General features: G+C 36.9%; 1 protein-coding gene across 11 annotated transcripts in view; it reads right to left on the bottom strand.

Annotated features, from left to right (window-relative positions):
- Positions 1-12,696, bottom strand: part of MAGI2 (membrane associated guanylate kinase, WW and PDZ domain containing 2) — a 757,526-nt gene that overhangs the window by 113,355 nt on the left and 631,475 nt on the right. For all 11 annotated transcript variants that reach the window (XM_068924402.1, XM_068924568.1, XM_068924499.1 and 8 more), the window contains one exon: positions 11,597-12,232. In XM_068924402.1, the coding sequence (XP_068780503.1) occupies positions 11,597-12,232 (636 nt within the window). The remainder of the gene's footprint in view (positions 1-11,596; positions 12,233-12,696) is intronic.

The raw sequence follows: 12,696 nt of genomic DNA, 5'->3' as shown, positions 1-12,696 counted from the left end.
CATGGAAAATGGAAGAAAGATGGAAAAATAGATATGACCTTAAGAAGCACGCAAAAATGATCTGGAAGAGGGTCTCTGATCTTGTTAACATGCATAATAAATGCAAGAAAATACCAACAGCATCGTGTTGATAAAAAACATATAAACAATAAGTCATACTCTAAGAAATTACTCTGAATTTAATTTTTTGCACTATTACGCTCAGCTGATTATCCATATCGTTTCATAGCTACTTTGGCAACTTTGGACTACATTCTTTCCTCTGTGTTTCAGGAATTAATTTACAGTGACTACATGAAAATGCTTCCTGTTTGCTAACGCTTAATATACTAAGTGTTCTACGTTGTTCTTTAACAACGTCATCCACTCTACCAGTCTTTCTGCCATCTGCAAACTTTAATCAGTATTGATTTTATGCTTTCTACAGGATCTTCATAAAAAGTGTTACATAGATAGAAGGCAAGAACTTATCCTGGGGGAACTTCATTAAAACTATATTCTCTCAGTGATTTCCTGCTTATAATTACATTATCAGGCCAATCAGTTACCCAGTTTTTCCATTCAGCGTGTGCCATGCTAATTTTATTTCTTTCTATTTTTAAATAACAAGTGGGGGTGTTGCAAGTAAAGCCTTACGAAAATCCATTATATCATAACCATTACATTTTATAATCAAATTTGTAACCTTGTTAAATAAATACATATATATTTAACTTGAAAGAATCTATTTTATGCAAATCCATATTGATAACTACCCTTTTATAAACAAATCCAAATCGCTTTCTATGGTAGCAAAAAACCAGCATTCCAGGTTTAGCTGTAGGACATGAAACAAATTCTAACTTCTGTGATAAGGCCCTCTATTGTTCTGTGTATGCCTTCAGTATATGAGCAGGATTCATCTCATGTAGCTTTGGCTGCACTAAGCTTATCAGGCAGGCTTCCCTACAGTCAAAGCAGCACGATGGACATTCTCAGAGAACAATCCATGGAGGCAAATGACTGAAGTAAATGACGGGACACCTCTACAGGTGCCTATTTGCCACCACTCAGTACAGAGGGAACTATTACGGCTAGCGTGGACTAGAAATCTAACTTTCATACAATTAAGGTGGGACTTTGATCAAATGTAAATATAAAACTTCCATATGTGAACCTTGAATGCTTTTATAGTCAACAGGGAGGAACAAGCCTGCAAACAAGATGCTGCAGTTCCATCTTTTTCCCCTGAGAAGCACCGTGGAGGAAATTTACAACTATCCTGATGGTGACTGCATGTGTTCAGTCAGAGATCCTCTCTTTTGGCCCACAGGGCTGCTAAATATGAGAAAGAATAATAATCACAGAATAATCGATATGTTTAGATTGGAAGATACAACTGGAGTTCATCTGGACTAACCTCCTGTTGCAAGCAACGCTAGGTTCAAAGACTGGTCTGACATCAAAAATGACGATTTATCTGAACTGCTGGAATGAAGGAAACTGGAGCCAGAATGAGAGAGAGAGATGTTAAAATAAAGGTAGAGATTGAGGAAACAGTTGGGTAAAGCATGGAAAAAGCTATTGAAGAAGGGGTAGAAGCTGGACAGGGATGACTATCTTTGGCTCTACATCTGTTAACTCTCACTGACCCCAGATCAAAGCCCTATAGACTTTTCTTTTCCCTAGACTCCCTTCTGGATTGCTCTAGGACCTCCCATCGATCATTGTGTTTGGTTACAATGTAGAATTTATCTGCCAGAAACTTCCCATCTACTCTTAATAACTACTGATACTTATTGCTGAGAACACTACATGTTAAATAGCATGAGCCTTAAAATACAATACATTAATATATTAAAATGAATTATTTAAATTAATTAATTAAATCAATATTAAAATACACTATACTATGCCAGCAGGATCATATTTAGAAAATAAAAAGGAGCAAATTTCCTTACTGCTCATTCTTCTTTCTTTAAGGAGCAGATTAAGATTCCCTCTGAGCTCCTTCACGAGATATGACAGTATTTATACTGAGGTAGAGAGGTACTATTTGGCCCTAGATGCCTAAAAATAATCATATTTATTTAGAACAAGTAGTTTAAAATGCAGAAACAATTTCACATGGATAGTGAGAAAAAGATGTTGAGTTTTTATTGAAAAATGTATTTATTTAAGCTATTAAAATATATGAGAATACTGTGGCATTTCACACAAACAGCAAAACTTCTCTAAGATGCTAACTAATCCCTGAAGTATTATTTAATGTATTTTCATACTTTAAGAAAAACTATACTATTGTTATAAATATTATTTCTACCTCGAAAACATTAGCAAACTTCTCTGCTAGGGGAAAACCAACTCATTGTGGAAATGGTAATCCATTGATAAAATTAATTTAAAGCCTATCAAATATTTTATCGTACAGAGGAGTTGAGCCTTTGATTGTATTCTTGCATACAGTCTTTTTCTAATTATCACTGGATATTTAGAAGTTCTCCATTTATCTAGAACACAAAAAATGCAAAAAAAACTTGCTTACATAAGACAAAAGCTATTCTAAAATGCCCATTAAATATAATTTGCACTTAACAGAAATATAAACTGAAAAAAAAGATGACCTTAGGTAAGTGCACAAAAAAGTCTATCATCTCTAAGCAAGCTTATTGTAATAAAATCTACAAAATAAATAAAAGTCAAGACTTTTCTCATTTACCAAATGAGAGAACTGCACAGTGCACTACTTATACACTAAAACACTGTTCCAAGTTATGACAAATCTGGCTTTGGAAATCATTTATTTTAGAAATAAGTTTTGACACATTTGGGAGTCAATGTTCACAGTTTGTGCCTAATAGTTTTGGCTTCCTTGTCATTCTTGTATTGTAACCTCAAGGTGACACAGCAGAGGTGTATGTACCCTGGCATTGTTTTTGATTGTGTTTGAATTATGAGTCACCCAAAGGCTATCGGAGAAGGGCAGTGCTGCAGTTAATGAATGTATGCTCTTGGTTTATAAAAAATAAAAAGGTTCAACATTACTCAGAGATGGCAAGTATAGCCATTGTTGAAGCCTTCCTTCCTTTTTAAAAATGTAAAAGAAGTTGTTTAAAGGGACACGGGGATAAATATCTCATCTAGAAGACTAATCTAGTTCCTGCATTTTGGCTTGATGATAGGTAAACTGTAGGAGCTAAGAGTTTCGTAGCTGTTCTAAATGGTTTAGCAAGTGCCTGAAAATCACACCTTCCCATCTCCGCAGTGCTGTGTCTTATATCTGTAGCACAATAGATAATGTACTCACTTGTTTCTTAGTGTATTAGCTTACTTTATTGCTATAGAACATTGCACTGTATTACAAATCACCATGTCACAATGTCTACACAATGTACTTTGACAATAGATTTGGAAACCCAACAAATGTCATTTAATAGGACATTACATAATACTGAACCAACAGAAACATTGTTCAACACATTTAGACTAAACTTTAGACATGCCTCAGTACACAAGCATAGGTCAGTAATTTTTTAGAGTCCAGCGCTCTGTAGTTCTCCCTCTTTCAGGCTGAGATCTCCCAGATCTCCTCTGAGGAAGGCTAGGTTCAGTCAGAGACTACACTGTGGGCAACTAGGTAAAAATCAAGTTTCTTCATGCAGCAGCATTTCTTTAGGTTCTCCCACGTCTGAGCACAGTGCTTAGGAGGTATGCGACTACACAAAATGCCATTTTTAGCTGAGACATATAGTACAAGACAACATGATTAGTTTTCTGATAACATATTTCGCAAGAACAGAGGAGAGACTTCCCCGGCCTGGCCAAATTCCAGTGTAGTCAACCCAAGCTCTGTTTTCTCAAAAAAGCTGTTCACCAATTGGTATTAACACATTCACTAATATAAGTAAGACTGATATAGGTCTGCAGTGCTGCCAGTAGCGCTCTCGTGCTCTAGCAGGGACGGGGCTACAGCTACCAGACGCTCATGTGCGCTGAAGCTGAACTCTTTGCAGGAGGGAAGTAGCTGCCTGTCCTGAAGGCAGCTCCTGCAGCTCTGCACAAAACCTAGAAGCATGGCAAGTCTCTGTGTAGCTCTAATAATGATAATGTCTGACTGTATACTCGTCTTAGGCATAGGGATTTCACAGCGTAATTGCCATTGGAGCAAGGGTAGTTAGCTCTTTAGACCTGAAACTGCCAAGATGAGAATCTACAACTACACACATTTCTTTTTACTAAAGGTCTTCTAAAGGGACCTATTTCTCCACTCAGTGTGCAGACTAACTCATCTTAATGCCAACAAGAGTTAGGAACACATATCCCTAGGATAAGTATCCCCGTAAGTTTTAATTGGAAGCACTGTTCAAATTTAATACAGACCATATGAGCCTACATTAGAAAGCAGTTTCACCAATAATACAAGTACTTTTGAAACGAAATGCTTGCTAATAGTCATTAAAAACCTTCTATGCAATATGTGTAAAAAAGATTTATCTAACGCGTTGCAAAATTATCCACAAATGTACTACACAGTGCACAAACGTTAATAAGAAAGAAGCAGCAAAACCGTAACACTACCACTTTGAAATGCAATGCAATTAATACCACTTCCATTAATACAGTGTAATAGCTACTAACTATTATTGATGTATATTTTTTCAGGAATCCGTATTCATTAAGGAGGTCTATTGTTTCTTTTTCTCTTATTCAGAAATATGGAAGCAATTGCACACTGTTTCACTGCTAATCAGAGTTATACAAGAAAAGATATGAAAGTCTCATTAGTTGTGAATTTTAGGGCAACTGGGCTCCTGCCATGATTCCCTCTGTTCAAATTAATCATTTTGTGCTACTGAGATGTTACCATTTCTCTTACTAACAAGATTTAGATCGTCTCTTTTCATAAACTAGGCTATAGACATAACTAATTTTTTTATTTTACCTGCTATAACTTGTAAAATATTTATTAAAACAGACTGATTACTAGAGGATAACAATAGGATGCTTAAAAATTATTTCAAGTTAATCCAAAGCATAAAATCATCTCAATGTGTAGGATAAAAAGGTTGTAAATTATCTGAAGGTTATTAGGAGAGTACATGTTCTCACAGCTAAAAATATAATGCTCTGTGAGGCAACATACGCCTTCTAAAACTGAATCTGGAAAGCAGTGCTTCCAGGAGTTATGTTAATAAAACAGCAAATTAGTATTTCTGGCATGATAACATTATTTTCTAAAAATCTTTCAAACATTTTATTTCTGCAATTAACATAGGAAAGACAACTGCCCCCCACTCCCCCAAGACTGTTGCGAAAATATCTTGCACCAGTTGATTTCTGTGTAGGGAAGGTGAGAAGGGACAAGTGGCTAAGGCTGGGGGGAAAGAAGGGGAATATGACATCTAATAGCAAAGTCAATGAAGTGGTCAACGTAGCATGCCCAACTATATTTTTGATCAATAAATATTTGTGTCATTACTAGCTAAAGAACAGCAACAAAAATGAGCACAAAAATGAAAAAAATCAAAAGCCAGCATGAGAGGGATATTTTTACAGAGAGCTCACGCTGAGGAAATTGTTGAATTTATGATGATAGATAAAAGCTCATAATTTTGAGACGGAAAGGAAAAACGTCACCTATGAACCTTTATGTTTTCCATTGTTTTTTAAAGCAGACAGACCCAGGAAAAACAGAGCACCTCACAGAGGGGTTTCAAGGCAAAATAGGGTTATAAATCAGAAGAAAAACTTGAAAGAGGATGTTTTAGTGTGGCATGTTGGATAGAAGAAGTTTGCATCATTGCCTTCTAGGTGTGTTGTTCACATGCACATTCGTTAGAATGTGGGATCGAGTATCCCTTAACCCCCAAATAAGAGATGGACCAGTGAAGAACTTGGCAAGGATACCAAGGATACCAAACAGATCTCAGTTCCTCTTGACATCAGAATTCTCACAAGAAACAAGAGAAAAAGGATCAACAGCACATGCACATTTGGAGTAATTGTCTGGAGAGGAGACTGCATGGGAGGAAGCATGAAGAGCTACTAGAGCTTGAATCTCCCAGTATCTCTTGTCAGAGACAACAGAACAAAACATATCTTCATGAACAAAGCATGAACAGACTGCTATTAACTTGCTATTAACTCAAAGAGAGTACCCACATGAAGCAACAAAAACAGGACTGGGTTCCTTTAGGGAGCCGGGTCACTAACTGGAAGGAAAAGTTCCACCAATGACTCAGGAATGACGATGAGGAAAGGAACAGGGAGCGCTCAGTCAGAGGACTACGGCAGAAATGGCAGCCAAATAAACCTTGCTTGGTCCAGCGAACTCTTCTTCTTTGAAGAACAAATGGCAGTCAAGGATAACTGAAAACCTCCATAAGCTCCAAATGCAAAACCTAACCCATCCACCTAATTATTTCATCTCTTCAAACCCTCAATATTGTTGTCAAGTCTTGAATTGGAGATGAGCAAGCCATGAGATACAGGGCTTGCACCAGGCACTCTCCTAACATTTTGAATGAAGAACTGTAGGAGCAGTTGAAGCTACAGAGACCTCAGTAGAGGGCTGAGGAGATGCTGGAATCCGAACTACCTGGGCCAGACTAGTGTTAGCAGGATAATGGTGCCATCTGCAACTTTATCCTGTACAGTATTCTCAGGAGCAAGGAGTACTAGGAGAAAAGCAAGTTATCAGTTTTCCTGTCCACAGGAACCAAAAAATATCTTATAGCAAAGGCAAAAAGCAAAGGCATTTCCTGTTCATTTCTGCAGTACAGAGGTAAATCTGAGGCTGACTCAGTCCAGGGAAAAGGCACTCAGAGCATAATATTCCTTCCACTGAAGTTGCTAGGTTTGAGGGACTAAGCTTAGTCACTAGAATACACAGAGATATTTTCTGTGAAATTGCTATCTATTTTGGGAAGCGTTGATGCTTCGTGTGATCTATTGGTATCTGTTAACAGTCTTAAGGATCTATAAACTTCTGCTGGGGTCTGTACCAAATCTGAGAAAGATCCCTGGTCATCCCTTTATTCTCCCAGCTTACATCTATATAGCTGTGTTCCAAATTTTGTCTCCCAAATAGCATGTCCTCATTTTTATTGTTTGTGCATGGTGTCTGGACCATGCTATCTCTGAAACCACGTTGGGGTGAAAGTGGCTGTTGGCTCATTCCAGTTCTATGCCAGGATTGTGCTAACAATTAAGCAACATGGACAATGTGCCAATTCTCTGGCCCTGTTTAGTACTAATAGCTTCAGTTTCTCAGAGTTCATTTGGATTCCCCCATTAAAAAGCAGCTGTCTGATGCAGGAACCTTGTCAAGCACATATTTTTTGCATTTTACTTTTAATATTTCTCTCATGGTGCTTGTTTAGGAGATGTCATGGCCTCATACATTAGCCCTGGGTTGTCCTGAGATTTCCTTAACAACAGTATTTTAGACACATTCTTGATGTTGCTACACCTTTTCAATGTTCAATTCTTTTTAGATAGAAACACCTTTGTGGGGTGGGCTGCTTTCTATACATTCATGCATTTCAAAAATACCTTCTTAAAAAGATGGTATACGTCAGGTGCTTGGACGGCTCATTTAGTAGAACATGCCCAAACCAATTTTTAACAACCTAATTAGTGAAGATTTTGTTCTCCATAAATTTGGTAAGTATTGCTTCAATCACTTCTAATGAGGACATGTTAGTGCTTCATTCAGTAATTCTGGACTGATGCAGAACTTCTACTCTACTCTACTCACGTTCACAAAGACTATTAGCTCTTCCAAACTATTCTAGAAGCCTATACTCAATGCATACTGTATGCTACAAAAGCTGAGAATTAAATGTAGAGGCTGAAGCAAAGCTAGAAAGGGACAAATCTGCTTGGGTATCAAAACATTCTCTTTTTTTTTCTTGTCTTCTTCTTTTCTTTTCCTTTTTCCTTTTTCTTATTTATTTCCTTTTTCTTATTTGCCCATTATTGGGCAAAACTTCCCCCCATCTTTTACTTTCCTCTTATTTTTTGCAGGAAGAATATCTTTTTCAGCTTATAGAAGTCAGCTACAACTATAGAGATGTCTGGGCAGCCAAGAAAAGATGCAAAGAAACTGAATCAAGTAGTGCATGTGTATTCAGCAAAGAATCTGACTAATAAACAGAAAAAAAGATCCTAAGCTCTCTTGTGATAAAGTATTCTAGCCTTCATCCAAGCAAACGATGCTCTGTTTTCTGCTATATACACACGTACCATTTCCCTAAACTGTTTTTTCTGGATGTATGGCATAGCCAAGAATTAGAAGCATCAAACAAGCGGGTAAATTACTGCTGCAGCTTTAGAAATAATTTTAAAATGAGTACAATACAAATTCAGTGGGACTTCCTCCAGCTGGTCAAGCATTGAACTGCATCCCATGACAAATGCCTGTTTGCCGTTGGTTCAGATGTTTCCTCTTGTGGTCTCTTTAAATTTGAGTACTGCCATTCCCCTTCACCTTTTTGAAATACAAAGACTTTTATTTCCCCTGAATATCCACCTCCTAAGTGTGAGAGAGCTAATCCATCCCATTAAATGCTATCCCATGCTGTTACATGGAACAGTATTTATTTCTGCATAAGAGGCTTTTTTCTTATAGTGAGACTATATCTCAGCCTGTGTTCATCTGTTTGTGTTTACGATGTAGATGAGATTGCCGGATGAGCAAGAGAAATTAAGTCAATTACAAAAAGGATTTGTCACAGTGAATTACACAGTCAGGCCACATTTATATCAGTGACATAATACATTACAAGGCAACACATGACCTTACACAAACATAACCTCCCTCTTCCACAAGTAGGAACACTACTTTGTTCTTAATCTTAAAAACAAGATGTAAAAGACCAGATGCACAAGGTAATGATGGAAAGCGATGATATCATTCAACTGTAATCATGCATCCAAAGGAACAAAATAAAAATTGGATCCATGAGTGACGAGAAGTTTTGCCTTGCTTCACCAATGCCACAGATTAAATATTTTAGAATCATAGCAGGCTTCTCTAAATACTAGAATTTTATTTTGTATTCAGGTTATCTCACATGACCAAATCATAACATCTGTTTCTTAGTCATAGGCTGTGGGATATGTTATAGACATTGGCATCTGAGTTAGTCATCTTCAATTCCTTTTACGGTCAGATAGGCAAAGCAATTGCTTTTAACTGACTTATTTTAAACATCTACAGTGGAATGATACGAATTGCACCCAGAAATGCCTGTTTCTCTTGAATGACTGTAAAAGGAGACATGAAGATTAGCATAGGTATTGTAGATGTATACTTGGTCACATGAACTCCCTGCTCCTATGAATTTGTGAAAGGACAGTTCTCATATTTCTGTTAAACTGTGATTTAGCTATCCTTGTGGTAGAGCAGGTTTGTCTCATACAACATATTTTTTCATTGTTTAGTATTGAATCATTCAAACAAGATAGGCCTCCACTTTTTCTTTAATGAGACTATTCCAGAGACTAAAAAATATTAAGAAAATGTATTAAGAAAAAATATTCTGATTATTCTGAATTATTTCTGATATCCAGAAATTTTTGATCATAAACCCATTGTATCATCCCATTATAACCACTGAAATTTATTTTACAGCATTGACAATCATACTCTTTTAAGTTTTTATCACTTTCTAGTACTTCCAAGCAGCTGCTCTAGTCTTAGTCATTGCTTTGCCATGAAAGAAATATGTTCTCTTTCTCTCCTGTGCATTCTCCAAAGAGAACAAACAAAAACCCCAGTAACAGAGGGCTGAGACTCACTGAACAAGTTACTGCATTTGGACATAGCATTTTGTGTCAGCTGAGCCATTGTAACTATCTCTGTCTCCATGTTTGGCCTGACAAAATGCAAGACAGTGTAACTTTATACTGCTTTTACTGAGGGTTGAGGTTAAGTGCAGTATATCCTATTTGCAACAGTGATGTGTAGAAAGTAACCACAGCTCAATTAATGTACAGTAACTTGTTAAACTATTATGTTTTGCTCATGAATCTAAGCTGTAAGAAGAAATTCTATTGACTGAGCGGAATTACGTCCAAGGGCTCAAGTGTGTTGCTGCTTCAGGATATTTTTTTGCTACTGTCCAGCTGCAATATCTATTTTGCTCTCTATTATCACACAGGCTTGTTCAGCATACTGGATTTCACACTCCACTTCTCTCTGAAGATTGGTATTCAGAATTATTTGCCTGAGAGCAAATATTAGCTTGCATTTTTCAAAATAAAATTCCATCTTTTGAGGTAACATTAACACTTCTAATCGCCTTTATACTCTTTATTGCTATGCGGTTCTCCTCCCTTATCTGTCAACATCTTCAGAAAAAAATGTTGCTTACCCCACTCGTCTACATTTTAACAGTTGCTAAATAAAAGCAGATTTAACACCAATACAACACCTCTGCAATACAACTTCATATATAACCACAACATCAAGTCACCTTTACTCATCACTCTTAATCACCTTTCATTCCAAAGAGGGCCAGATTCTGTCTCCTATAAATCATTCTTTTACATACTATTATGAAAAATACTTTATTGACTATCTGTATCTACAGACATTTAAATCACCTGATGTTTATTATTTCTGCATTTTTTTGAAATGTTAGCAGATTTCTTTGCCTTGGTTTGTTCTAAGGCTTTGTAGGTTTTAGAATGACAAACATTTGGCATAAACAAACACTAAAGATTTCCTTCTCAACCTCTACTGTATTAAGTGTTTTTGTATAGGATCCTTTTTTTTTTGAAGTGCCAAGTACCATTCAGTGACATAAAAATGACTTTAGAGGAACTATGATCTTTGATTAAAGAAATTCAGTCTTATTCTCCACCTCAGGTAACCATATATTGTGACGGATGTTCATCACAAACTGTCAAAGAAAATCTGTATGGCTAAAATGTTAAAAGTTATGAAATTACTGATCACTGTCAAAGTACTATGACTTTCTGTCACTATTGCTTCCTTGCAGATTACTCTCGACTCTCTGCATCAGTGGCATATATTCAGGCTTACTGTGTCAGTTTGATAGAAAAATGAAGTTGCAAGAAGCTATTTTTTAAAAACAGAGAAAAAGCATTCTATGGATCTTTGCTCTCAAGAAAGAAACAAAAAAGCCTGTTGAACCATGCTTTTAAAAAGAAGGAGAAGGAGGAGGCAAAACGGCTGATCAAAACCAGCAATCTTGTGAAGAGCTGACAGACTGATTTTGATCTACCTTAATTATTCAATATACCCAATTATACCTTAACCTTGCAACACTGGGTTGGGACTATACAAATTTGCTGCAAGTGTCATACAAAGTATTAAGGGCTAAAAGGCCCTTAAATACTCTAGTTGGCTTTACACTTACACAGAAGTTGACACTCAAAACACAAAAAAGAATATATAATAAACTGTTACATTTTGCCTAGGATACTTAATTGCAGATACACTTTTTCAGAACCAATGGTGTTACCTCCCAAAACACAGAAATTAATTTCCAATCTAGTACAGAAGGATGTAGGGAGTATACGCAGGACTTATGGTTTAGAACCTTTTACACACATTTTCGTAATTGCACAGACTTTCCAAACTTACCTCCTCTATGGATAATCAAAGAAGTTTCACTTCCAACAGGACATTCTTTAAGTATATCCACTACTTCTGCATGGCTCAGGTTCTGTACATTCTGCTGGTTGATCTCAACAATGAGGTCACCTTCACACAAACCAGGACATCCCTGAATGTCTAGAATTTGCTTCACCCTCTGTCCTGTAGGACTGTCTGCTATAGTGAAGCCAAAGCCCTGGGCCCCTTTCACAATGGTTAAGGTCATGAGTTCAGCTTGTGTGGCCCCAGAAGAAGCCATTGATACATTATCATCATGGGCAGGTGGTGGGAATGTGCTATCAAGCTGACTATCTGCTGGAATGGAGTGCAAGGAGTGTGGTGGTCGATCTGTTACGTCTGGAACAGACTGAGAAGTCCTAGAAATGTATTCCAAATAAGTTTCATAGTTATGTCTTCCATTTACCACTACCGGAGGCCTCTCCATTACTGCAAGGGGTGGCACCATGCTGTTGGCAGGATCTTCAGGATCAAAGGGCAAAGGGTATCCACGACATAGCACCAAGTTGACACTCTGACCAATAGGAACAGACTGGAAGAGTTTGACTACATCTGCGTGGGTATGTCCAAGGACACAAACTTCATTAATATAGACAATGACATCACCTGGAAAGAGAAGAAAAAATAATGACAATATGAGATTACTTCAGTTACTGTAGGCACTAAAGGAATGCAATTTTTTTAATGAGATCAAGCAAAGGGATCGTTACTCTACTAAAAAAATGAAATAAATTAGACCAAAACTCAGACTCACATAGTGAGACAGAAAATGAAAATTTGCCTGCCTACAAGCATGATATAGGAAGACAATGGCAAGACTGTTTTCTTCTGTGGAAGCTCACAGAAACTATAATTAAGCTGGATCCAGAAACATACCTTTTCTTAACATTTCTTCCCTATTTTTCCTACTCCTTTCAGTGTAGTCTAGACATGATTTTTTTTTTAACTATACAATGGAAGATTATTTGGAGGGTTTGTTGTCAAGACATGTCATTGTTTGGTGAAGAATAAAAGAAAAAAAGAAAGAAAATGGTAAGTACCCATGGACTTAAGAGTCAATGATTAGGGAT

Source organism: Struthio camelus, chromosome 1 (assembly GCF_040807025.1).
Source record: "Struthio camelus isolate bStrCam1 chromosome 1, bStrCam1.hap1, whole genome shotgun sequence".
NCBI classification, from domain to species: Eukaryota; Metazoa; Chordata; class Aves; order Struthioniformes; family Struthionidae; genus Struthio; species Struthio camelus.
This window is presented reverse-complemented; position numbering and strand designations above follow the sequence as displayed.